The sequence below is a fragment of the Thalassophryne amazonica genome, chromosome 17 (genome assembly GCF_902500255.1).
Source record: "Thalassophryne amazonica chromosome 17, fThaAma1.1, whole genome shotgun sequence".
Lineage (NCBI taxonomy): Eukaryota > Metazoa > Chordata > Actinopteri > Batrachoidiformes > Batrachoididae > Thalassophryne > Thalassophryne amazonica.
The window spans coordinates 45,712,699-45,740,226 of record NC_047119.1 but is presented as its reverse complement, the minus strand read 5'-3'; the positions used below and the strand labels follow the sequence as shown (position 1 = coordinate 45,740,226).

At 45.8% G+C, this 27,528-nt stretch overlaps 1 protein-coding gene across 2 annotated transcripts in view; it reads left to right on the top strand.

The window, feature by feature from the left end:
* Positions 1-27,528, top strand: part of rxraa (retinoid X receptor, alpha a) — a 234,596-nt gene that overhangs the window by 59,772 nt on the left and 147,296 nt on the right. For both annotated transcript variants that reach the window (XM_034191948.1, XM_034191949.1), the window contains exon 2: positions 21,556-21,669. In XM_034191948.1, coding sequence (XP_034047839.1) covers positions 21,556-21,669 — 114 coding nt within the window. The remainder of the gene's footprint in view (positions 1-21,555; positions 21,670-27,528) is intronic.

The following is a 27,528-nucleotide window of genomic DNA, read 5'->3' as shown; positions in this document are numbered from 1 at the left end:
AGAACGCACTGTATCATCACACGCTCTCTATTCACCACCTCGTCCCCTGTGGAAGTGAAATAATTTATAAAATGAAATCTACATTTGTTGTGTAAATGACCACATGCTGCAGGATATTTAATCCTGCCTGCAGTCGATCCCAGTCATGTGACTTGACCTAGTTTTGTCTGCCTCCCTCTGTCTGTCTCTCACACTTTTTTCTCTCACTCTCTTTCACTTTCTCCTACAGTCGCTCAGCATCGCTTTGCTCTTGTTCTTTTCATGTTCTCTCTTGTTTTTTTTTCCCCCCCTGTACATTCTTTTCATTTTTAAACCAGCATTTGTCTTTTTGGCCAGTGGGCATTGTCGTATCCTACCTTTTCCCACATCACTGTTTGAGCATCTTTGGAAAAATTAAGAAGTTGTTGAAGCTCAAGGTCATACTGCAGTTTTTCAACTTGGTTTTTTTTTTTTTCTTCTTCTTCTTCTTTCACCTGAGGGCACAGGGGGGAAGGTTACTGTGTTGTTTTGTGGGTCACCTTTTTCTTATCAGATGTCACAGACAACTATTCCTTCTGTAACTTTAAAAAAGAAAGCGTGGGAAAAAATTAATGTTTGTACACTCAGGTGTTATTGTTGCACAAGGTCATGCTGTGGTTTTTCAGTTTCAATTTATTTCTTTTCTATAGCGCCAAATCACAACAAAACTGCCTCAAGGCGCTTTCACACAAGTAAGGTCTAACCTTACCAACCCCTAGAGCAACTTTTTGCTGTGTTTTTGAAACGCTTTTTTTTTTTTTTTGGTTAGTTGTTACAGGGAGCAATGTTCCTGCTCTATTTTGGGGGAGGACACTGAAGTTACATGGCTCTTCTTTAAACATGTTTGGATACACTTGGATGCTCTTGAAGCTCAAGGTCATGCTGCTGTTTTTGAGACCAGTGTTCCTGCTTTATTTTGCAGGGAGAACTCAAGTTACATGATTTTAAACTGCTTTTCTTCAAGCACATTTGGATACACTTGGATGCTATTAAAGCTCACAGTTATGCTGTTGTTTTTGACACACTTCATTCTTGGTTAGGTGTAACTGGGAGCACTGGTTTTGCTGTATCTTGTGCCAGGGAAGAACTCAAGCAACACAGTTTAAACTGCTCTTTAAGTATCTTTGGATAGACTTGGACGCTCTTGAAGCTCAAGGTCATGCTACTGTTTTTTACATACTTCTTTCTTGGTTCACTGTCATGGAGCAGTGTTCCTGCTTTATCATTTGGAGAAAAACTGCAGTGTCTAAACTGTTCTCCTTCAAACATATTTGGATACATTGGATGCTAATGAGGCTCAAGGTTATTTATGGGTTAGTTAGTTTTTCTAGTGGGTAGCATGTGGATTAGCGGTTTGCACTGCTGCCTTACAGCAAGAAGGTCATAGGATTGATTACCACCTGTGGCCTTTCTGTGTGGGGTTTGCATGTTCTGCCCATGTTTGCGTGGGTTTCTTCCGGGTGCTCCGGTTTCCTACCACATTTAAAGACTTGCAGGTTAGGTGAATTATAAACTTTAGAATTGTTGAGGTCTCCCTTGAAAAAGAGGTCTCGATCTCAATGGGACTCACCTGGTTAAATAAAGATTAAATTAAATTCAAATAGCTCTTTAAGCATATTTGAATAAACTACACATATTTCTCTGGATGTCAAAATTTGCAGAAGTGTTGTATTCCTTTAGTTAAGCATCTTTGCTGTAAAAGTTCAATAACTTCCACATGGATTTGACTAAGTACAAACTTTCTAATATAAATAAGATTGATAGAAATGGAAAATAACATTATACAAAAAATTGTTTTAATTGTCTTTTGCATTTTTCCAATCTTTAAGAAATTGTGCGTCCTTCAGCAATTCTGATTTTGGTTGTTGTTGTTTGCATTGCATCTTATCCACATTTTGCTGACAAAATGTATGAATGCAGCCAAAATGACAAAACCCTCAAACGTTTTTTTTAGGGTTGTGACCCTAATTATTTACTGAAACAAGAACACAGAACAGTGATTCACAGAAAACCAAAAATTGGTTATTTTTGAAGTCATGAGTCCTCTGTTGTCCTTCACATCTTCAAGTTTTTTTCCCTCTCTTACACACAACAGAGTGATGCAAATTAATTTCTCCTTTAGAAATGTCAAATGACGCATATCCAGCTAGTCAGATGTTTTTCATTTTGCGGCTTTGTAAGATTTCCTGCCTTGAGTTTTTTCTCAGTTCTGTTGGCGTGTTCGTCCTCTGAAGCGTCATTCTTCAGTCTGAAAATCGATTTGACTGACAGGTGGATTTTATCCCGCTGCATGTTGAATTTCATCTCGTCAGATTGAACCGTACTGTAAAAATGACACTTTTTCAAAACGTAACTCCAGTCAGTCCAGAATCCATGTTGAATGTTGCCCGTGTGCACCAATCCTGATTTACGGTATCGCCCTTGAAGAGCGTGTTCAGAGTGTTGTTTATTGTTTGAGGAAAAGTGTGTTTTCATTCAGATTTGTATCTGCAACAGACTCACAGCAGCTTGATAACAGCTGTGGAGCATATGTCTGAGTGCCACCACACCTACATGGAGCAATCCAGTGGTTTGCTCCATGATTGCAGCTGGTCATGGCCATGAGTGGCGTTGAAGGCCTTATTTGTCCAGGAGGCCAAAAGGGCAAAAGGAAATTGACAGAAGGATTGAGCCGATGTCACCAGTAATGTTGACTTTGTGTCAGTCTGTTATGCCGAAGAAGTAGCTGTGTCAGAAATCAGAGGTCTTTTAGCTGACGTGTTAATTTATGTTCCAACCCTCCACTATGCACTATGGAGACTGTGTAGAAGTGGTTGAATTGTGACTCCTGGTTTGCCCAATGGTGCCCAAAACCTCAAACCCCTAGAGGACATCCTAGAACCTATTACTTTTAGTGGACGATGCCAGTCACCGTCTGCACACTGTCATCAGCAACCAAAGGACCCTGATCAGCCACAGACTGCTGCTTCCCAAGTGCAGGGCCAACAGACTGGAAAAACTCCTCACTCAGGGGGAGGAGGAGTAACAGGAAGACAGAGGTCAGGAAGGAGAGGAGCAGTAGTAGCCAGTAGCAAACAGTATTTCTGGTATATTTAAAAATTTACATTTTGCAAATTGTCTCTTACTTTTACTTCTGATACTCTGTGTGCTTCTTACCCTGTGTGCTGCTATCCAATGCTGTTGCAACCTAATTATCCCGGGGGAAATGCAATTCTGTCTAATCCAAAACATGGAATAGGTGCCATCTTGTAATAATTTCAGCACTTTCTAAGTCCTAAATTGCCATTTTGCTGATTTGAGTATGGAAAAACATTAAGGAGTTCTGACACCTGGAAGGAATTCTGAGTAAAACCAATTGTGGGCATCGGATAAGGACCTGTCCTCTATCTCTTCATTTGGAAGTCTTTGAGGCAGGAGATCTTGGCGTGTACATAGCCTGTCTCTCAGGTGACTCTATGAAAGGGACATCTGGGTGATATTTCTTTGCCTTTGTGATGCAACTCTGGATAATCATTGGAGCAATGGATGGAAGGAGATCCACATTAATATTTTAAGAGGGATAATATCAAAATTTATAACTATTAGAGATGGGAATGTCACCTCTTTTTAAATTTCAATATTGGATAAATCCTGTTGTTGAAAGTTGCCCTCCCAATATTAGTATTACAGAATCTGGGTCCTGGTCCAGATCCATATGTCCAATAAATCTGTTCTTTAAAATGTCAGTCAGCCAGGATCAGACCAGAGATGAAGCCTAAAATATCTTAAATCACCCCATCGCTCAACGGTAAAGAATTACTTCACATTAATATTCTTGAAATTCAGTCTGAACTGTGTAACATTTTCAAGTCAGTCCAATTTGTAGTTGTTTTAGTGAGGAAGCAGACTTACAGACCAGCACCCAGGTGCAAGGACCTCTAAGGCGTTTTTGTCAGAGGTGGGCTTCAGTGGGCAGGGAAAAAAAAAAACGATTAAAGCGGTTCAGGACTTCACCTCAACATGTGATGGGTTTGATTGGAGAATGTAGGTCAGAGATTAAAGGACACACTGTTTGGAAGGAAAGAATAAAGGATGTGGGTGGCAGCACCCTGTTTGTGCACGTGCACGTCTGCCTGTTTACATCCTCACTGCGTTGGCTCAAAATGTACCCCGGTGATGTTGCAGGAGGACGTAAATGGAAGGCTGGCGCCCAGTTGGAAGCGTGGGAGTGTGAGGTCGATTTTATCTGGCTAAAAATAAGCGGGAACTTCCACCAGGTCTCTGGTTCTGAGCAAGTAGGGTGTAGGTCACCATGCTGAGCTGGACACGTCTCCCGCTTGCTGTTGATGCGGACGATCTGTCACTATGTTGAATAACCAAGAAAGAGTTTTGATGGGTGAAAAAAATGTCAACTATGATAAAGATCATGAGTTTGAGGCCTTTAAAAAAAAAAAAAAAAAAACGATTAAACGAGTCAGTTATGACTCTCAGATTTGACTGGATTTCATTCGTTTCGGGGGGGGGGGGGGGGTGTTATAGGCATATAAAAAAAAAAAAAAAGAATTTAAAATTTGAAGCCCCAATACCATAAAATGTTTATATGACAATTAGGAGTCTTACCTTGCTATGTTTTAAGAAGAAAAAAAAAATATAATTCAAGTTTGACAAATTGAGACATTATCCAACATCAGTTGAGAATGCAGTCCAGAAATGCCTCACAATGCCTCAAACATAAGTATCACTTCAGTAAAAATTATTTTGCTGCAGCACTCCTACAGAGGTGCCCTAAAGTGGCCACAGAAATTGTGTAATTGTCTGGGATTTTTTTCCATCATATAGATTCAGTCAAAATTAAATTGTGGTGTTCAAGGTTCCTTTGTCATTTACATGTTTCACATCCAAATGAAATGTTATTGCCATTAGCGCACTGAGACATTTAATTTTTTTTAGGAACCCAGAAAGTTTAGATTTTTTTTATATCTACTCAGGGGTGTTGAGGGTGCAGTCCAGAAATGCCTCATGTATCAATGTCACTTCAGTAAAAAGTAGCGTTTTGCTCAGCAGCCTTTACAACAGTTAATTCCTCATTCAGATCTTAACTGTTGGTGTGGAGGAAGCTTATCTCTCACTCAACAATAAATAAAACCAGCAACCTTCACAAGAGGACGTTATGCTTTCAGTCTGTTCACAGGATTCCTCAAAACATTTCCAGCTGGTGCCCTCGGCACACGGCGGAATGATCAATAAGATGAGATGAGATTTATTGTCAGTTATTACACGAGTGCAACACCAATGAAATTACGTTTACACTCCAATTACCTCAGACAAAATACAGCAATTAATCCACAATTATTACTAGTTTACTGTAATAATGGCACACATCAGAATTAAAGACAACACATATACATTTAATATTGTTTATGTGCACTAAACCTGAAGCAGTCTGTCATCCGAATTGAGGCAAAGGGGGTGAAGGCCGCAGCAGGAGGGGCTCGCACCGCCCAGATCAAGAGGGAGAATCCTTTTGTTGTTGATCTGGATCTGGTTGTGGGTTCTGGATTCACCTTTTCTCTGAGGGTTCTTTTATCTCAGAGTGGGAACTGATCATTAGAACTGGAGCAGGGGTTTTTTGTTTTGTTTTGTTTGTTTTTTTTGGTGTGGTCGGGAGTGTTTCTTCGAAGTCTCAAAAAAGAGGTCTGGATCGCAAGTAAAGTCCAAACCTCAGACTTGTAGACAGACGTGCTGCTTGGTAATAACGCTCGTAAAGTTACAGTTTTACAAAGGTCGTCTTTGTCAGCTCCATCTTTTCAAGAGATGCCTCGCAGTTTCAAATGCCACACCAGGGCAACTGCCACTTTCATTATCGCCGGTCTGTGTGAAAGTGCGACTCATTTTTAGACAAAACAGAACGTCGTTACAGAAAGGTGCTTCTGTTCATTTCAAAAGTACCTCAGTTTCAGCCTCACGGTTTCTCAATAAGTCATTCAATAAAGCTGTCCAGTTAACTTTTTATGGCCCGGCCAGACCTCAGCCGCTGTGGGCTTTGGGACTCGATTGAAACGACTGCCTGTTGAAGTGTTTGGCGGGACCCACAGCATCCACGTCTTTATTTATGTTAGACGTTTTGTTACTTGGTTTATTGTGACTGAACTTGACAATTGTGTCTTCCAGCCAAGGTCTTCACCAAGAAACTGTACGTGTGGATTTTGTCTTCCATCAGAGCTAAAAGAAGCCCTCAGTTGACCGAGGTTGTCCTCCAAGGAAATGTCATGTTGACCTGTTTTTCCACACCTGCAAATAAATATAATATATATCCTATAAATGCTGAGGTTTTTGATCACCTTCAGGTTTACCTCATGTCTAGGAGTGCAACCGTCTCAAATTGGATCTGTCTGTTCATGTTTGGATTTATGTTTAACAAAAAAAAAGTTTCACAACACTTCATGCCCACCTTGAATGGGCAACTAGAATGACAGAGAAGGGTGGAGCTTATTTGGTGCGATGTTTTGTGGACACTGTAACTTGAAAGGTGGTCAGCAGACTTTGGTGATATTTTGTGCAGAAATAGTTGTTGCATCACTCGAGAGTTGAGCAACTTTTGAAGGTGATGTGATGTCTTGTTTTTATTACCTCTGCCAAGGAGGTCATGTTTCCTCTGATGATTGTTTGTTTGTTTGTTAGCAGGTTAACTCAAAAAGTAACGAAAAGGGTTCAGTTAAATTTGATGTTAAGATAATTTTCCAGGAAATAAGTGATTCAGTTTTTGTGGTGATCTGGTATATGTTCTGGAACTGAGGTCCACAAGAATGTTTGGCACATTAGCAACATTTAACTCAAAATGTTGAGGATGTTGATTAAATTTTATGAGCAAATATTGCCCTAGAAAATGAGGGATTTTACTATTTACAACTTACTAACTTCACTGACATTCTCACATCATGATGTCACATTATTTAAGATTTAAAGCTTGAAATATTCCAGAGAGCACACACCTCCAACGAAGGTTGACCTTCTGTCCACCTGTTTGAAGGTATCATTATTACCTCTCGTTTCTGTTCTTGTCTGCGCCCAGTTTCAGTGATAGATTATCTGTCATAGGAAATGTATGACAAATGTCATCACATTGCATGTATGTTTTTTCAGAAACTGATCAAATTGTCAGATTTCTAGTCGTCTACTGATGTTCAGGTATCTGTAGATGTATCGATATACAACGCACACGCAGAAACCAAACGTCGCATCCTCATCTTGGTAAGACTGATCACTCATCAAATTTCATAATTGTACTAATTGTGCAAAATAAGTGTAAACAAGACAACCCGACGAACCAACAAACAGCCGTCACGTCACTTCTGCGCTGGTGTTGCTCTTCGTAGTCGCCCTCCACGTGTCTGCTTTCGTTAGTAAGAACTAGTGTATCGATGGTTGTTTTGAGTAGTGGAAAACACAAACGAGGTCACCGATCAGAGGTGTTTGATGATGCTTTCATCTTTGCATGAGAAAGAAGGTGGAAGTCTTCAAGGTTTTGGTGCTTCCTGTCTTACTTTATGATTGTGGGACTTGGAGATGAACCATTGACCTAAGATGGCAACTGGATGTCTTTGGTACCAGCTTCTTCTGGAAGATCCTCATAATAGGTGGTCCGTTTGCATTGTGAGGAACTGTGGACTATGTGGTAGGTTTCACTCAATGCTGAGGACCCCAGCAACTAGAAAAAGTCAAAGGGATGCTCACGTGTCAGTTGCAGCAGATAGATGGCTACTTAAAGGAGGTGGACTGGTTGTTTGCAGTACTGAGTGTGGCAGATGCAGCAGCATGCTGCACAAACACAAGCTCCCAGACCTGAAAACACCAGTCAAGCAACCACTGAAACTATTGGACACATACTGTTTAAAATGATACAGTAACTCATAAGCAGGGTATTGTTTTCACTGACAAGAGAACATCTCTTTTTGGATTATCTACAGCATATATTGATCAGAAAAATGTTTGAATGGTATGAATGCCTTCATAAAGAAGTCATACATGGTGAAAAGCATCATTGCAGACGTGTATATTTATATTATGGTGTACAGGGAGGCATCGCAGGGATTCATTCACAATAAATATTTCTGGAGCATGTTTGCCAACAGAACACACACAAGTGTACGAGGTCATTTTAGACCTCAGCTGTATTCATGTGAGTACTGTTGAAGGTGAATGGTATTACACAAAGCTAACTGTGTCAACTGACTGCTCCTCCACTGGTCCATCCTTCTCCCACACTCTTATCCTCTGGAGTCCTATGTGGGAAAACACTTTTTTATTGCACTTTCGAGATGCATTAAGAGCCCAGTGACCTTTGACCTTGGGTATGATCACCCTGGCAACGTGCTTTAAGAGAGCTCCGCTGCAATTCCTGAAACTCTCATAAATGTCTGAATGTATTTCATTCAAAAGAGTGTGGGTTTGTGGGATCTTGTAAAGTCTGAAAGCACTTTGATGAATGAGAACTGTCCGTTAATGAAAATCCCTCAGCTGTCCTGCTGTCACAGACTCAGACATTTGTTGTAATGAGACATTTAAGCACCTTTGTTTCATTAGACTGTTGTCATTAAGCCTGTCTTTTATTAGCCTGATATCAATAAAGAGTCGTCTCAAAGAACATCTCCCAGACTCTCCTTCATTAGCACGTGGCTGTAAACGCTGGATTTCATTAGCAGCCCATCTTTAATGAGGAAACCCTCAGCGTGTTTACATTGCTCTGATGGCCGATGAGCATAATGCTGATTGGCTGTCGTTAGTGGAATGTTTGAGCTTGTCTCCTGAAGATTGGATCATCCACTTATTAAAGCCAATGAGGTCCTCTCTCTCTGTTTCCAAAAGGGTAAAGAAAAAAGAAATGATCAAACGTTCATGTAATCGAGTTTCTGCTACTCTGTGGGCAAAGTCATAATGAGGAGACGTGCGCCAGCCTTACTGCCCGGCCTGCACAAACACGTCCGAAATACTGCGGCACTTTACTAAGTTTAATTCCAATGTCTGAAAACAGAAGCCCCTCATTGACATTGATTTGTGATGGCAAAAAAAGAAAAAAGATACATGCATTTCAGAACAATCTCTCTCTCTCTCTGTGTATGTGTGTGTGTGTGTGTGTGTGTGTGTGTGTATTCACACTTATGGACAATTTAAAGTTTCCAATTTACCTAACCTGCATGTCTTTGGATGTGGGCCCCTGAGAGAACCCACGCAAACATGGGGAGAACATGCAAACTCCACACAGAAAGGGCACAGGTGGGACCCATGACCTTCTTGCTGTGAGGCAACAGTGCTAACCACAAAGCCACCATGCTGCAATACTTCATTCATCTGTTGATTTTTATTTATTAATTAATTTATTTATTTATTTTTATTAATTGATTAATCTAACCATATTTTTATCATTAGCAGACTCATTGGGGTCTGATTATTATTTTGTGGTTAATTTACCAGTAAATCATAACCATAATTTCTAACAATAACTTTGAACCTTTCATTCAATTTTAAAAACTCATTTAAAAAAATCATAAAACTGTACGTCAAAAAAGTGAAAAATAGCGATCAGTCTTTCTCAAAGATGACTTCCTTAAATGTCCAAAAACCCAGAGATTGAGAAAGAAACAAGAAAATGGTCACATTCAAGAAGCTGAAATCAAGAGAATCTGGAAATTTACCAAAAATAAATAAATAGATGAATAAAACTCAAAATGATGAACTGGTTACCAAAAGTAGATGGCGATTCATTTAATAATCAATTAATTGTTGCAACTCCATTGTTGTTTGGAGGAAAGTATACTTGGAAAAAGGTTTTTGTGCTGTTCAGTTTTGTGAGGAGGAAGATGTACTCTCGGTTGATTCCCGGATAGGATGGCAAACATCCAGGTTCAATCTGGAGATGCCTGTGCACGAGTTCATTTAACGTGGGAATGTTATTGCACGGCGACAAAACACACTCCTTGACAGATCCTTGGCCTAATCAGTGGCTGGGAAATCCCAGACGATCGGGGTGTGAGGACCTACTACAGCCGTCATCCGCCTTCATAGCCGTTAGGTTACAAGCCATCACCTCCTCCACCTGAGCCGCCGTTGAGGACTTATTGTTTCACCAGAGCCCCGTTAGCCATCTTGTGTTCAGGGTTCCTGTTGGCCTTTGTGGTTACCGTAGCAGCCAAGGAGCACACAAGGTCCCCATCATATTTTTCTGTTTATTGTAGTTTTGTTGTGTGGGCCGCTGAAGAGGAGGTACTGCTGGCCCACCACCACCAGAGGGCGCCCTGCCTGGAGTGCGGGCTCCAGGCACCAGAGGGCGCTGCCGCCTCATAGGAGCAGCCAAGGTGACAGCTGTCACCTATCAACTGAGACAGCTGACATCCATCAGCGGAGGGGTATATCAGCTGGACGGCATCTCCACCTCATTGCCGAGATATCGCCCTACCAAGGAGGTAATATACTCAGCCAATTGTGTTGTCTTCTTGACATAATACCGTGTTACTTTTGCGCAGATAGCGAGTGGAACAGCAGGAGACTGTATTGGACCTTATTGATAAGTACACACATTCCTGCACTAACCAGTGTTTTTCTGACGAGAGGTGGAGGTGGTTTTTCCACCCTACGTGTTGCTGGGTGCAGCCGCACCCACATCTGACTGTCTCTGTTCCTCGCCAGCAGTACCGGATCCGACGAGCGGAGGCAGTGGCCACCTGGGAGTTCGGGACTTGGCGGCTCCAGTATTCCCGGGGTTCGGTGGCAGAGGAAATCGGGTGGTTCCGGTTCGACTCGGACAGATGTCTCCTATCGTCGAGCCTGCCCACACGACACCATTGGAATTGGTTTATTTCCACAATTGTGATCTGTTGTGTTTGTTGTGCGTGTTCACAACAGTAAAGCTTTGTTATTTGACTTTCTTCATTGTCCGTTCATTTGCGCCCCCTGTTGTGGGTCCGTGTTCCTCACTTTCCCCAACAGGATATCTCGGCCAGCGTCATGGATCCCGAGGGGCGTCAACCGGCTGTTGAACAGCCAATGGAAGAACAGGGCGCACAGGCGTCCGCGGGAGGGGTGATCGGTGAGTTGCAGCGGATCCTCACCGCTTTCACGACTCGGTTGGATTTGATGACCGAGCAGAACGTCCTCCCGAACTGCAGGGTGGAGGCTCTCGCCGCGCAGGTGGAAGCGCGCCCTCCGGGCGCCGCTGCGGCTCTCCCTCCCATCGACCCTGTGCGTAACAGTGACGTTCCACTGGTCGTTCAACGACCCCTCCCACCTTCCCCTGAAGCATACATAAGCCCCCCAGAGCCGTACGGAGGCTGTGTGGAGACGTGCGCGGATTTCCTTATGCAGTGTTCGCTCGTCTTCGCACAGCGTCCCGTCATGTACGCGACTGACGCTAGCAAAGTAGCTTATGTGATAAATCTGCTTCGTGGTGAGGCACGCGCTTGGGCTACAGCGCTCTGGGAGCAAAATTCACGGCTCCTTCAGACATATGATGGGTTTGTGAGGGAGTTCAGAACAGTGTTCGATCACCCTAATAGAGGAGAGACCGCTTCAGCCATGCTGCTGTCAATGAGACAGGGGCGCCGGAGCGCAGCTGCCTATGCAGTCGACTTCCGCATCGCGGCTGCGAGGTCCGGCTGGAATAGCACTGCCCTCCGCGCCGCCTTTGTAAACGGACTGTCGTTGGTCCTCAAGGAGCACCTGGTGGCTAAGGACGAACCGCGGGATTTAGATGGGCTCATCGATCTTGTCATACGATTAGACAATCGGTTAGAAGAGCGCCGTCGGGAACGAGACGAAGGGCGTGGCCGGGCACGCGTCGTCCCTCTCCCTTCCGGTTCCGACCGCGTTCCGCCCTCCCCACGCTCCACGGCCCCTGCGCTCCGTGCGGTTACAGCCCCCCCTGCTGACGAAGCTATGGACACGAGTAGGGCAACATTTAGGGCACCGGTTACATAAAGGAGGCTGGCCCACGGGGCGTGTTTTGTTTGTGGCTCGATTGAGCATCAATTAAGAGACTGCCCCGAGCGGTTAAACACCAACGCCCGCCCCTAGAAACTGGGCTAGGGGTGGGCCAAGACATTCACGTGGGACACACCCACATCGCCACACGACTCCCAGTTACCATCCTGTATGAGGATTTAACCCTGAAGGCCCCAGCACTGGTGGACACGGGCTCAGAAGGGAATTTGCTAGACAGCAAATGGGCCAGGGAGATAGGGTTCCCTCTGGTGGCGCTTACCTCGCCTGTGCAGGTACGGGCGCTAGATGGCTCCCTACTCCCTGCAATCACTCACAAGACACCACCAGTAACTCTGGTGGTGTCGGGGAATCACCGGGAGGAGATCGAGTTTTTTGTGACTCCGGCCACCTCCCGTGTGATTTTAGGGTTCCCTTGGATGTTGAAACACAATCCCCGGATCGATTGGCCGTCCAGGGTAGTGGTTCAGTGGAGCGAGACCTGCCATCGGGTATGTTTAGGTTCCTCGGTTCCTCCCGGTTCCCAGGCCAGGGAGGAGGTCAGAGCCCCGCCCAATCTAGGGACGGTTCTGGTGCAGTACCATGACCTTGCGGAGGTGTTCAGCAAGGATCTGGCGCTCACCCTTCCCCCGCACCGCCCGTATGATTGTGCCATTGATTTGGTTCCAGGTGTTGAGTTCCCGTCCAGTAGGCTGTACAACCTCTCACGACCTGAACGCGAATGAATGGAGACCTACATCCGGGACTCTTTGGCTGCCGGGTTGATCCGGAATTCCACCTCCCCGATGAGTGCGGGTTTCTTTTTTGTGGGGAAAAAGGATGGCGGATTACGTCCATGCATCGATTACAGGGGGCTGAACGAAATCACGGTTCGTAACCGATACCCCTTACCCTTGTTGGATTCGGTGTTCACGCCCCTGCATGGAGCTAAGATATTCACCAAGCTTGATCTTAGGAATGCGTATCATCTGGTTCGGATCCGGAAGGGAGACGAGTGGAAGACGGCATTTAACACCCCGTTAGGTCATTTTGAGTACCTGGTCATGCCGTTCGGTCTTACAAACGCTCCCGTGACGTTCCAAGCATTGGTTAGAGAACCGGCTGTTTGTTAAGGGCGAGAAGTGTGAGTTTCACCGCACCTCTTTGTCCTTCCTGGGGTTCATCATCTCCCCCAACTCCGTCGCTCCTGATCCGGCCAAGGTTGCGGCGGTGAGAGACTGGCCCCAACCCACAAGCCGTAGGAAGCTGCAACAGTTCCTCGGCTTTGCTAATTTCTACAGGAGGTTCATTAAGGGCTACAGTCAGGTAGTTAGCCCCCTGACAGCCCTGACCTCACCAAAAGTCCCCTTCACCTGGTCGGATCGTTGCGATGCCACGTTCAAGGAGTTGAAACGGCGCTCAGGGATAGGAGCCGTGCTGTCCCAGAGTGGGAAGACCGATAAGGTCCTTCACCCGTGTGCCTATTTTTCCCGCAGGTTGACCCCAGCCGAACGGAACTATGACGTCGGCAATCGAGAACTCCTTGCAGTGAAAGAGGCTCTTGAGGAGTGGAGACATCTGTTGGAGGGAACGTCCGTGCCATTCACGGTTTTCACTGACCACCGGAACCTGGAGTATATCAGGACCGCCAAGCGGCTGAATCCCAGGCAAGCCCGCTGGTCACTGTTCTTTGGCCGTTTTGACTTCCGGATCACCTACCGTCCCGGGACCAAAAATCAAAGATCGGATGCTTTGTCCCGGGTACACGAAGAAGAGGTCAGAACGGAGTCGTCGGATCCCCCGGATCCCATCATCCCGGAGTCCACTATCGTGGCCACCCTCACCTGGGACGTGGAGAAGACCGTCCGGGAGGCCCTGGCACGAAACCCGGACCCCGGAACCGGGCCAAAGAATAGGCTCTACGTCCCACCAGAAGCAAGGGCTGCGGTCCTGGACTTCTGTCACGGTTCTAAGCTCTCCTGTCATCCTGGGGTGCGAAGAACCATGGCAGTCGTCCGGCAGCGCTTCTGGTGGGCATCCCTGGAGACCGACGTCCGGGATTATATCCAGGCCTGTACCACCTGCGCCAGGGGCAAAGCCGACCACCGCAAGTCCTCGGGATTGCTACAGCCGCTGCCCGTACCTCATCGCCCCTGGTCTCACATCGGCCTGGATTTTGTCACGGGCCTCCCGCCGTCCCAGGGAAACACCGTCATCCTCACGATAGTGGACCGATTCTCCAAGGCGGCCCACTTCGTGGCCCTCCCGAAGCTCCCAACGGCCCAGGAGACAGCGGACCTCCTGGTCCACCACGTCGTCCGGCTGCATGGGATACCATCAGACATCGTCTCCGATCGCGGTCCCCAGTTCTCCTCGCATGTCTGGAGGAGCTTTTGCCGGGAACTGGGGGCCACGGTCAGTCTCTCGTCCGGGTATCACCCCCAAACCAACGGGCAAGCAGAACGGGCCAATCAAGAGATGGAGCAAACACTACGTTGTGTGACAGCCGCGCACCCGGCGGCCTGGAGTACTCATCTGGCCTGGATCGAGTACGCCCACAACAGTCAAGTGTCGTCAGCCACCGGCCTCTCCCCTTTTGAGGTGTGTTTGGGGTATCAGCCCCCATTGTTTCCGGTGGTTGAGGGAGAGGTCGGTGTGCCCTCAGTCCAGGCCCACCTGCGGAAGTGCCGTTGGGTGTGGCGTGCCGCCCGTTCTGCTTTTTTAAGGGCCCGGACGAGGGCGAAGACCCATGCAGACCGGCGGCGGACCCCGGCCCCTATGTATCGCCCCGGGCAGGAAGTGTGGTTGTCCACCAAGGACATCCCACTGCAAGTGGCCTCCCCGAAATTGAAAGAACGATACATAGGACCGTACAAAATCCTCAAAATCATCAATCCCGCCGCAGTGAGGCTTCAGCTTCCGGCCTCACTGCAGATCCATCCCGTGTTCCATGTGTCAAGACTCAAACCGCATCACACCTCGCCCCTCTGCACTCCCGGTCTGGCGCCACCTCCTGCCCGGATCATCGACGGCGAGCCGGCTTGGACTGTGCGCCGGCTTCTAGATGTCCGACGGATGGGCCGGGGCTTTCAATACCTGGTGAACTGGGAGGGGTACGGCCCCGAAGAACGCTCCTGGGTGAAGAGGAGCTTCATCCTGGACCCGGCCCTCCTGGCCGACTTCTACCGCCGCCACCCGGACAAGCCCGGTCGGGCGCCAGGAGGAGGGGTCCTGTTGTGTGGGCCGCTGAAGAGGAGGTACTGCTGGCCCACCACCACCAGAGGGCGCCCTGCCTGGAGTGCGGGCTCCAGGCACCAGAGGGCGCTGCCGCCTCATAGGAGCAGCCAAGGTGACAGCCGTCACCTATCAACTGAGACAGCTGACATCCATCAGCGGAGGGGTATATCAGCTGGACGGCATCTCCACCTCATTGCCGAGATATCGCCCTACCAAGGAGGTAATATACTCAGCCAATTGTGTTGTCTTCTTGACATAATACCTTGTTACTTTTGCGCAGATAGCGAGTGGAACAGCAGGAGACTGTATTGGACCTTATTGATAAGTACACACATTCCTGCACTAACCAGTGTTTTTCTGACGAGAGGTGGAGGTGGTTTTTCCACCCTACGTGTTGCTGGGTGCAGCCGCACCCACATCTGACTGTCTCTGTTCCTCGCCAGCAGTACCGGCCTGATAATAAACTGAGCATTACGCCATTCAGATGTGAGGAGAGATGTTTGCGGTCTGGTTTAATGATGCGGTCTGATTTATGTCCTATGTGATCTCAGTGCATGTGCTGGTTCAAGCATGCCTGGATTTCTGCGTACGGCTAATTATCCAAGCATTCACGCGTGCATTATGAACATGTGCACACACAAGCAGAGTGCTTCAGTCACACGGCGGGCATATTTGCCCTCCTCTCACCCTGTTTTAAATGTCGTCCTCTGAGCTCATCTGGACTGACGTGTTTTTCACGGTGGAAGTCAAAGCACTCGGAGGGCGGGGCGATCCTTCCGCTGGTGCTCGCCATGTGAAGATAAAGGTCTGCTGGAGGAATGAATAAAGTTTGGATTTCCAGCAGATTGACTGATGCCAGCGATACCAGCGTGACGTTTCTACTTTGGTTTGAGGCGGAATTGTCAGTCATGAGGCGGAAATGCCACTTTCATTCTATTCACGGGATAATCGAGAATTTCTAAAGGTCATAAGTCGAGCTGCCAAGAGCTAGCTCAGCAGTGATGCACTTCAATATTGATTCAGTGCTTCATAAAATCTGACATTTTGATCACAGTTTGCTTCTGTTTGTGTCTGTTAAATTAGACACACAGCATTGCATCGCAAAAGAAGTATTTTCCTTGTGTGTGTGTTGGGGGCGGGGGGGGGGTGTGTGTTGAGGTGATCTTGATCCAGATTATGATTCTTTAGGCTCCTCATTTATGTACGGAAAACAATCTGTGCTTTTCAAATAGTGAAACAGACACTGCCCACATACACACAGATCCCTTACTTCCATCTTTCTTTACTGTCCACAGTGTCCACATAAATAGCAAACATTAGCTCCCAAGGTTAACTAGATAAAAGTATTGTTCAGTCAAGATCAAAGTTCAGCGAGAAAAATGGATGCCTTCAACGCCACTCAGTTCTGTCTTTGATGCTGCTGATGGCTTTAATTCATTCATTCATTTTCTATACCCACCACGGATTGGCGCCTATGCCAGCAGTCATGGGGCTTGAGGCATGGCACACTGAGGACAGGACGCCAGTGTATCACAGGGCCTGATGGCTTTAATGTAGGTATTACATAGATAAAAGCATTGATCAGTCAAGATCAAAGTTTTGGATGACTAGCAATCATTCACCTAATAAGCACAGTGGGATGGGGTAATTTCCAAATATTTATGGACGTGTGCGTGCGTGCATGCGTATTATTCTTTGTGTCTTTATGTCTCACCTGAATTTTAGCAGTACAACCCCCATGATTTCTGGTTGTACCGCTCCGTATCATCCGTATCTCTAAATTTATCAGAAAACTGACACAAACACGCTGAGGCAGTTCTTCTGCAAATTGCTTCTTCTAGGGGAGCTGATGGTGTAGTGGTTAAGCGTTGGGCTCGAGACCAGAGGATCCTCGGTTCAAACCCAGCCTGAGCAGAAAAATCCGTAAGGGCCCTTGAGCAAGGTCCTTAATCCCCTAGTTGCTCCGTCGGTGTGTAGTGGGCGACTTGCATGACAGCAGCCTGACATCGGAGTGAATGTTAGGCATTCACTTTCACTTTCACTTTATTTATTCAATGTCTCCAAAGGAGCAACGAGCTGTACAGCAATGGGTATACAGAAAAGCACAGAATAAAAAGAAAAGAAAAGCAAAAATACACCAAACATTCAGTACACAAGGGGGACACAGTACAGACCTGGATCGATGGAAAAGGAACCGAGTTACCTAACACGATTTGCCATCAACCCTATGTATCTGCTTCTCTCCTCCAGTCAGCATTCAGAACAGAGATAGCCACAGGTACAAAGGAATGCTTATATCTGTTACTCCTCACTGTAGGAAACCTAAGCCTCGCTCCAGATGGCAAATAACAAAATTCACCATTCATGGAGAGATCAGATAAAATTCTCTGAGCCTTCCTCCTCACCTGTCTGGAAAACAAGTCAGACAGTGAGGTCTGCTGGGCCCCCAAAAGCTTGCTGCACAATTCTACAATGTTGTGAAGTGGCTTCCTTGCTTTAATGCTGAGATTTCCGTACCAGCACATCATCGAAAAATTTAAAACCGATTCAATACAAGATTTATAAAACAGGGTCATTGTCCTGTCCACTTGAAAATATGACAGCTTACGAAGACAAAACAGATGCTCCTGCCCCTTCTTGTACAGCAGGTCTGCATTGTCATTAAAGTTCAACTTGCTATCGATCAGCGTTCCCAAGTATTTATAGTTGTCCACATGCTCCACCTGTTGGCCTTTGATTGTAGTGGTTTTGGGTGAGGACATCCGTGTGTAAAGCACGATGCAGATGGAAAAGCGCCATATAAATGCAGTCCATTTTCCATTTACTTCTGCGTCATGTTGACTGTCTGCTGTTTCTACTAAAACAAGAGGGGACGGAAGTTAAACAGGGACAGAAATCTCATAGTGCAGCAGATAAGTGAATATTTACTGAGGGATCCTTCAAATGGTGATGCAAGCACCAAATTTGGCACACATACTCCTTAGACATTAGTCTTTTAAAAATTCCGGGTACCCACGTGAACTTTCAGTAGGCGGCCAAGAAGGGGTCAATTGAAGTATTACACAGGGGTCAATATTTAAAAATGCTCCAATCATATTGAAACTTATTCCATATTATTTGTCTGATCATAAAGATTCCAAAAAGGTATAGTTTGGACTATCTCTGAATGAATGTTATGGAGTAAAAACAGCAAGAACAGTGACAAAGGTCAGTTTCAATTTGTACAGGGGTCAAAAGTTAAAGTTGCTCCAATTTTGGTAAAAAGTGATGCAAATTATTAGTTGGGTGAATACGGTTTTAAAAAGGAATAGCTTGCATCATGTATCATGCTTAGTTATCATGTTACAGGGTAGCATATGTCACATGTCATAGAATCCAATGGATGCTGATATTGTTTAACTTTTACTTTGCAAACCAAGCACGCAACACAGTCAAAACTATTCCATTTATTAATCCTATTAGCTCAACCAGTAATTTGCACCACTTTTTACCAAAATTGGAGCAACTTTAACTTTTGACCCCTGTACAAACTGAAATTGACCTTTCTCAGTGTTCTTGCTGTTTTTACCCCATAACTCCAGACCATTCATTCACAGATAGTCAAACTATACCTTTTTGGAATCTTTATGATCAGACAAATAATATGGAATACCTTTCAATATGATTGGAGCATTTTTAAATTTTGACCCCTGTGTAATACTTCAATTGACCCCTTCTTGGCCGCCTATTGAAAGTTCACGTGGGTACCCGGCATTTTTAAAAGAGTAATGTCTAAGGAGTATGTGTGCCAAATTTGGTGCTTGCATCACCATTTGAAGCATTTTTTTCAGTTATCCGCTGCACTATTACAAGGACTCTATATGCGCAACTGTTGTGATTAATTTCATTTCAAAAAATCCTTTAAAATTGTATTATTGGTAAACCGGGTTTAATTGTTGTCTTCTTTGCTGTGGACGATGTGACGGGTGAATCCTGAACTGCAGGGGATCCAGCCTCCTCAGTTGGCCCATTGTACCACATAATGTCTTCCTTATTGAAAATGACCTCCTGACCCCAGAGACAGACAGTAAGACGGCCTCGTCCATCCCCTCGAGGCACCTCAGCCTAATTTGGCATTTTGTCCACAAAGAGCCGCTAACCTCGAGCATGTGCCCGGCTGCTCTTTGGCTTCCTCTAATCCAGCAGTCCAAGATCACTGAAGGCTCTGATTACCCTCTGGAGCTCCCGCCGAGGACAGAGTCACAGATCTGACCCGAGCAGGGAACTGGTTTGGTCCCGTGGGTATTCAAACAGAGGAGGTCAGAATGAAAGCCGGCCAGCCACAGAGTTATAAACGTGAGCAGTTAACTGGATCTGACATTGTCACGGTGCTGCCAGAAGGCATTTTTCCATTTTTTAGACTAAATTTCATTGATTTGCATCATCACAACTTCACTTTAGAGATCAGGCACATCTTCACCGGAGGGAGGTTGAAAAACTCTTGTGCTTATTCTTGTGCAGTGTATTGTTTTGTTTTCATTGAGACCTGTCAGGCCCAAAAATCACCAAAAACTCTTCTTCAAATTTATTGGCTCTAATAGACAAATTATTTGAGTTTTTAGCTCACAGTAAGGACAAGTACTGTTGAATATAATGTCAGCATTACTGACACAAATTACTTTCATTTATATAGCGCCAAATCACAACAACATTGCCTCAAGGTTCTTCACACAAGTAAGGTCTAACCTTTCCAACCCCCAGGGAAAGCACACAGGTGACAGTGGTAAGGAAAAACTCCCTCTGAGGATTTGAGAAAGAAACCTCAAGCAGCCCAGACTCAAAGCGGCGACCCTCTGCTTGGGCCATGCTACTAACACAATTTACAGAAAAATTCACAAAACAAAAACACAGGTTAACAAAGCAAAGTGCATGATATATTGACATGGGCAGGGCAAATGCAGTTTCCATGCCCGGTGTTGATCTAGCCAAAGCAAACTGCACCAAGGATTTCTGCCACGAGACCTGCCTTGTTTCTGATTCAGTTTAAAACATTTTAGTTTTTTAAAAATGGGCACTCGTGTTTATATTTTGTGCACAAAGATAGTCTTTCTTGCAAGGTTTAAGGGCCATGGCTTCCTGGATCATGCAGAGATCTTTGTAGAATCAGTGGAGACCCAGTTTGCATCACTTCCAGTGTCTTGGATCAAGACTAAAATTCAGGCCATCAGACATCTGTATGGGTGTGGCAAAAGTGTTGAATTTGCAAACACATATATCTTGGTAGTGACATTCATGTCTCTGGATCCTCTGTCTTTGAGATGAAGACACACCTTGGAAGATGATGCTTGTGGGATCATGAGGTCATTGGACAGATGTGTCTGGCAATAGACGAAAGTTCAAGTCTTTAGGCTCTGGGGCTTTCAGTCTTACTGGATGCTTGTGAGACTTGGATGTTAACTAGTGATGTAAGGTGATGACTGGATGCCTTTGGTCCCAGGTCTCCTCAGAGATTCCATGGTATACTGTCAGAATGATGTGTCCCAAAAGAGCAGTTACTTTGGGACACTAAGACGAGGAGTATCACGAGCATTGTGAGGTCCATGTGGTGCATTTATGTGTATGATCCAGCACACAGGTGCATCAGTATTTAGTATCAGTATAAGGACACACCCATGTTTCTTCTGGCTGCAGCAGTTAGATGTTACCTTTGAGACGTGGGGATGAATTGGTTGTCTGCCTGGGTGGCTGCCATGCAGGACCTAAGGTGGTTCTATGATATGCTGACACACGCCCATCAGCTCATGCTCCCAGACTTGACTTGACAGTTAAATCCAGGTCAGCAAAAGCATGATGTCACACTTATAGACCCATTTTTAGGGATCTGGTGCAAACCCCATTGTGATTGGAGTGATGAAGGTGACTGTCACTCAGTGGGTTGACCATTAACCACAGAAGGTTGGTGTTTCATTCCTTAACCACTCCCAGACTATCTGTCAAAGTATCCTTAAGCTGAATAATGAAGTCCATGTTGATGTAAAAGGTGGAGAGAAGGCAAATGTCATAATCGGTTGCCATCATTCCAGTGTAGTAACATCTTGAGCCATTTTATGAAAGAAAAACAAGAAGCACCACAACATCCTCATAAGTGCTGCAAAAAGGAGCAATATCCACCAGCTCGAACCTGCAAGCGTGTGTGCAATGCTCATTCGAGTTGTTCTGGCTCCGTGTAGTAGACTTCTGGGAAACTGTAAAGACATTTTTTATTTTCTTTCTAATGATGAATGTTGAATGTATTATTGTATCATAAAAATAAGTTGCTTTCTATATTCTTTTTCACCTATTTCTCTTTTGTCTTCATGTGTTTGCTGACAGGGTTCTTGAAGCCCCAATGCTCCTTGACTCCTCCCATGCAGCGAGGCCGGCCGGTTGACACTTGTTCCTGTTTTAGCGGAGTTTGTCCCATCCATCAGCGGCGTCTCTCCACAGGTACCACAAAACATCCACGCAAACTGTTACTTTTTTTTTTTTTTGAGTGGCATCAGTGGGTTTATCGTAAAATGTAGAGGCATTAGTCTTTCTGGCTTCATTTGTGGCGTGTGCCTTTATCAGAGTAATGTGATTACTTCCAAGGGACTGGATGTTGGATGTCCAGATGTATGTTCTGATGGGCTCGATAAGAACCTCGATTGCCAGCTTAGCGGCTACCTCGATGACATCTTGATTTCCATTTGGTTGAATGTGAACCTTTTTGCAAGTAGCTGAAATTTGTTCTGTCGCTTTGCTGCCAAAATGTCACCATCACTGGCCCCTTAATCCTCTCTGAACAGGCTTTTTGAAATCCACATTTGGTTTTTGTAGTAATCTGGCAGACATGGTGCAGTGGAACCCGTTTACACCTGCAGCCTGCAGTCAGAGGCATGTTTGCGGGCCTTCAGAAGGCAACGTTCAGTCAGTCTGTTTTTGGTGATTAATGGTGTCTTTGGAGGTGATGAGGAAGAGCAGCCCTCACAGATTGTCTCCCCCCAATCCTGTAAACGCCTGTGCCCCCTCTCACATTAAGTATACCAACTGATGCCAGACCCAGTTTGCTGCACTGTCTGCTATGTGGCTCATGAACAGGGTTCAGAGTTGCTGTGCATTACTGGACCAGTAGATGTCGCAAGTGAGCTGTTTAGAGGGTTCAAGTAATAAAGCTTTTTGTGAAGCAACTGGCTGAAAGGCTCATTGAAGCAGCAATTCATGCCTCTGTGTTTGTTAGTGTGCATTGTTTGTTAATATGAAAAATTCACGTCAAATTCTGTCTTCTCAGAGTGCGTACACGACATTCGGTTTCATAAATATGCGACTGTATGTGACCGAACACAAAGTCACAAAGGCATTGTTTGTGGTGTTGTGTTCTGTGTTAACAATGTGGAGAAAATTAAAGAATTCAACCACTTTAAACTACATATTTTTGCTTGCCCGAGTCGGACAACGTAATAGTTACATTATTGTCCAGACAGTGTTGTTGCATGTTTTGGACAATCGGAAAAATGTTATCAAACCCGGCAAAAATATCTAATGTCACAAACTTAAATTGTTTCATCGAATCGCTGAGTAGCAGCCGAATGCAGCTTTGGTCATAGCTAATAATCATAGCTATATAGACCTGTTTTCTTCATCACCTCAAAGGTCAGCAATATCACAACGTGTTTGGACGAAGGCTCAAGGGTTCAATTTAACTCAACTAGAAAGTTGATTGACAATCTGATTGTTGTTGTCAATGGTTCATTTTGAAATAGATACAAATCAGCCACTCCAATGAGACAGATTAAACTAGTCACAGCCTCCAAGATTGTGGCCCAGTCAGTGATCAAAGAAATGAAACCCAAATGAAGTACCTAGATGACCGTTGTCATTAATCATGAAGGAGATTTTGAAGAAGAGTTGAAACATTTGTGTAAGGTTGAGTAGAACCATCAGACCTGGAGAAGTTTGTAGGTCTACTACAGTAGTAAATTCTTCTCTCAAAGCAGTAACCGGTACTGTACTTGGGTTTGATAACACACAAATAATGTGTAAATAAGTTTGCTGTGTGAATCACATGGCAACTTAAAAAGGACAAGGTGAACAAGGTGCAGGATTTGGCAGGATGACACCTTTTTAAAAGATGATATAAATCTTTTTTTAATTGCTTCTGTGGAAGCCAGTTGAGAACCAACGACCCTTTGCTCAGAGGTTGAAGTTTTCTCCTGGACAAGTCTGAGTACGGTTGGTGAGGTGCAGTGTTTTTGCACCAGCATTGCCCCCATCTTTGTGTATTTTACAGATTGGTGATTAATTGCAGCATTTTTTTTTTTTTTTTACTGTCACAGCCTGCAGTGAGGTTGGATGTATTTCTTCAGCCGTTACAAACATCTGGATTAAAAAGTGTGGCAAAGGTTTCTCCACTTTATCTCTTTATTCTCAGACTAGTGGAATTTGTGACGTTATTTTGATGACATCACACTATGGCAAATGCAGAGTGAAAGTCATGACAAGACTAGATTAAAAAAAAACACTTAATGAAAGTGAGGGTTCTGGCTTGGAGAAGAAATGGGAAATAAAATATACTTTAAATTCTAAAAATGACTTGTGTGTTCACCTACACGAGGTCCAGAAAATCTGCTGGAAATTACAGCTTCACCTAATTAATTACTGCCGAATATGAATTGATTAACCGTTTATTCTGTCAAAAATTCTTAATTTGAAAATGTTAAGTTGTTTTTAATGACTGGCCACTTTGACTTGAATTTAAAACTTGTTTATTAAAACAGCCAATATATGGTTTGTAGCTCATTTAAAGTGCTCTAAGCATGTCTTTTTTTTATGTATAGCCCTTTATTTTATTAAACACCCTATGTGCTGTTATTATTTTTATCATAAGCATAGACTGACTCCAGTTTAACCAAATCAAAGCAAGTTAGTTATTTTACTGCTGATTCAAATCAGTCACAACCTGTTCAAAAGGTGTTATTTTTGCATTCAATTTAAAGCATTTGTGAGGGAGTTTTTGTTTGTTTGTTTGTTTTTTTTAAATCATATAGAATATAGTATTTTCCGGAGTATAAGTTGTTTTGTTGTTTGTTTTGTTTTTTATGAGTTTGGGAGGCCCTGCAATTCATACTCGGATGCAACCTATATACCAAAAAAGTACGAGTTTGTTGTCATTCGTAATAATAATTGCAGTAACTCTTTACAAGGACTTTCACAGGAATCAAAGCAGTAAGTGGTGTGTTTTTTGTTTGTTCGTTTGTTTTTACTAGTTTTGGAGACCCAGCAACTTACACACCAGTGTGACATATATACTGAAAAATCACAAGTTTGTTATAAATAATAGTAATATAACTGTTAGTATAGGACTTTTCCCATTAAGCAAAGCAGTAAATAAAATAAATAATAAATAAACTTGAATAAAAAAGAATAAATACCAACAATAAAATACCCCCCCCCCCCCCCAAAAAAAAAAATACACAACAACAATTCACAAAAATCCAAATTTATGAGCTGTTAATACAGAAAAAGGTGTAACTTATTTATGGGTTTTTTCAAGAGGCATTTTTAACAATTGCGACTTATACTCCAGAAAATACGGTAGCTGTACAGCCATTCAAAAATAAATTACCGTAGTTTCCGGTGTACCAGTCGCAGGTTTTTAAACTACTTTGAGAAGTCCTTTGACTTATACTCAGTGCAACTTATATACTGAAAAATCATGCATTTCTTATTCATAATTGTTGGGAAAGTGTCAGTACACGGACCCACAACAGGGGGCGCAAATGAACGGACAATGAAGAAAGTCAAATAACAAGGCTTTACTGTTGTGAATACGCACAACAAATACAACAAATCACAATTTCGGTCTCAAGTTATATTCCAACGGTGTCGTGTGGGCAGGCTCGACGATAGGAGACGTCTGTCCAAGACGAACCGGAACCACCCGATTTCCTCTGCCACCGAACCCCGGGAATACTGGAACCGCCAAGTCCCGAACTCCCAGGTGGTCTCTGCCTCCGCTCGTCGGATCCTGTACTGCTGGCGAGGAACAGACACAGTCAGACGTGGGTGCGGCTGCACCCAACAACACGTGGGGTGGATAACACCACCTCCACCTCTAATCAGAAAATAACACTGTCTAGTAACTAGGATACTTATCGAATACGTTCCTTTCACAAATGATGAAGGGCTGGCTGAGTTCGTTACCTCCTTGGTAGAGCAATATCTCGGCAAATGAGGTGGAGATGCCGTCCTGCTGATATACCTCCTCAGTGATTGGGATCAGCTGTCTCCAGTGATAGATGACAGCTGTCATCCTGGCTGCTCCCATAAGGCGGCAGCGCCCTCCGGTGCCTGGAGCCCGCACTCCAGGCAGGGCGCCCTCTAGTGGTGGTGGGCCAGCAGTACCTCCTCTTCAGCGGCCCACACGACAGGACCCCCCCCCTCAACGGGCACCTCCTGGCGCACGACCGGGTTTGTCAGGGTGGCGACGGTAGAAGTCGGCCAGGAGGGCCGGGTCCAGGATGAAGCCCTTCTTCACCCAGGAGCGTTCTTCGGGGCCGTACCCTTCCCAGTCCACCAGATACTGAAAACCCCGGCCCATCCGTCGGACGTCGAGGAGCCGGCGTACGGTCCAAGCCGGCCCTCCGTCGATGATCCGGGCAGGAGGTGGCGCCGGACCCGGAGTGCAGAGGGGTGAGGTGTGATGGGGTTTAATCCTGGAGACGTGGAATACTGGATGAATCCGCAGTGAGGCCGGAAGCTGGAGCCTCACTGCGGCGGGATTGATGACCTTGAGTATTTTGTACGGGCCGATGTATCGTTCTTGCAGTTTTGGGGAGTCCACTTGAAGGGGAATGTCCTTGGTGGACAACCACACTTCCTGCCCAGGACGATACGTGGGAGCCGGGGCCCGCCGCCGGTCTGCATGGTTCTTCGCCCTCGTCCGGGCCCTCAACAAAGCAGAACGGGCGGCACGCCACACCCGACGGCACTTCCGTAGGTGGGCCTGGACCGAGGGCACACCGACCTCCCCCTCAACCACCGGAAACAACGGGGGTTGATACCCCAAGCACACCTCGAAAGGGGAGAGGCCGGTGGCTGATGACACTTGGCTGTTGTGGGCGTACTCGATCCAGGCCAGGTGGGTACTCCAGGCCGTCGGGTGCGCGGCTGTCACACAGCGTAGGGTCTGCTCCATCTCCTGGTTGGCCCGTTCTGCTTGTCCGTTGGTCTGGGGGTGATACCCGGACGAGAGACTGACCGTGGCCCCCGGTTCCCGGCAAAAGCTCCTCCAAACATGCGAGGAGAACTGGGGACCGCGATCAGAGACGACGTGGTGGACTAGGAGGTCCGCTGTCTCCTGGGCCGTTGGTAGCTTCGGGAGGGCCACGAAGTGGGCCGCCTTGGAGAATCGGTCCACTATCGTGAGGATGACAGTGTTTCCCTGGGACGGCGGAAGACCCGTGACAAAATCCAGGCCGATGTGAGACCAGGGGCGATGAGGCACGGGCAGCGGCTGCAGCAACCCCGATGTCTTGCGGTGGTCGGCCTTGCCCCTGGCGCAGGTGGTACAGGCCTGGATGTAACCCCGGACGTCGGCCTCCAGGGACGCCCACCAGAAGCGCTGCCGGACGACTGCCACGGTTCTTCGCACCCCAGGATGACAGGTGAGCTTAGAACCGTGACAGAAGTCCAAAACTGCAGCCCTGGCTTCTGGTGGGACGTAAAGTTTGTTCTTCGGTCTGGTTCCGGGGTCCGGGTCTCGTGTCAGGGCCTCCCGGACGGTCTTCTCCACGTCCCAGGTGAGGGCGGCCACGATAGCGGACTCCGGGATGATGGGATCCGGGGGATCCGACGGCTCCGTTTTGACCTCTTCTTCATGTACCCGGGACAAAGCATCCGATCTTTGATTTTTGGTCCCGGGACGGTAGGTGATCCGGAAGTCAAAACGGCCGAAGAACAGTGACCAGCGGGCTTGCCTGGGATTCAGCCGCTTGGCGGTCCTGATATACTCCAGGTTCCGGTGGTCAGTGAAAACCGTGAATGGCACGGACGTTCCCTCCAACAGATGTCTCCACTCCTCAAGAGCCTCTTTCACTGCAAGGAGCTCTCGATTGCCGACGTCATAGTTCCGTTCGGCTGGGGTCAACCTGCGGGAAAAATAGGCACACGGGTGAAGGACCTTATCGGTCTTCCCGCTCTGGGACAGCACGGCTCCTATCCCTGAGTCTGAGGCGTCCACTTCAACCACTAACTGGCGACTAGGATCGGGCTGCACCAGAACAGGTGCAGACGAGAAGCGCCGTTTCAACTCCTTGAATGCGGCAT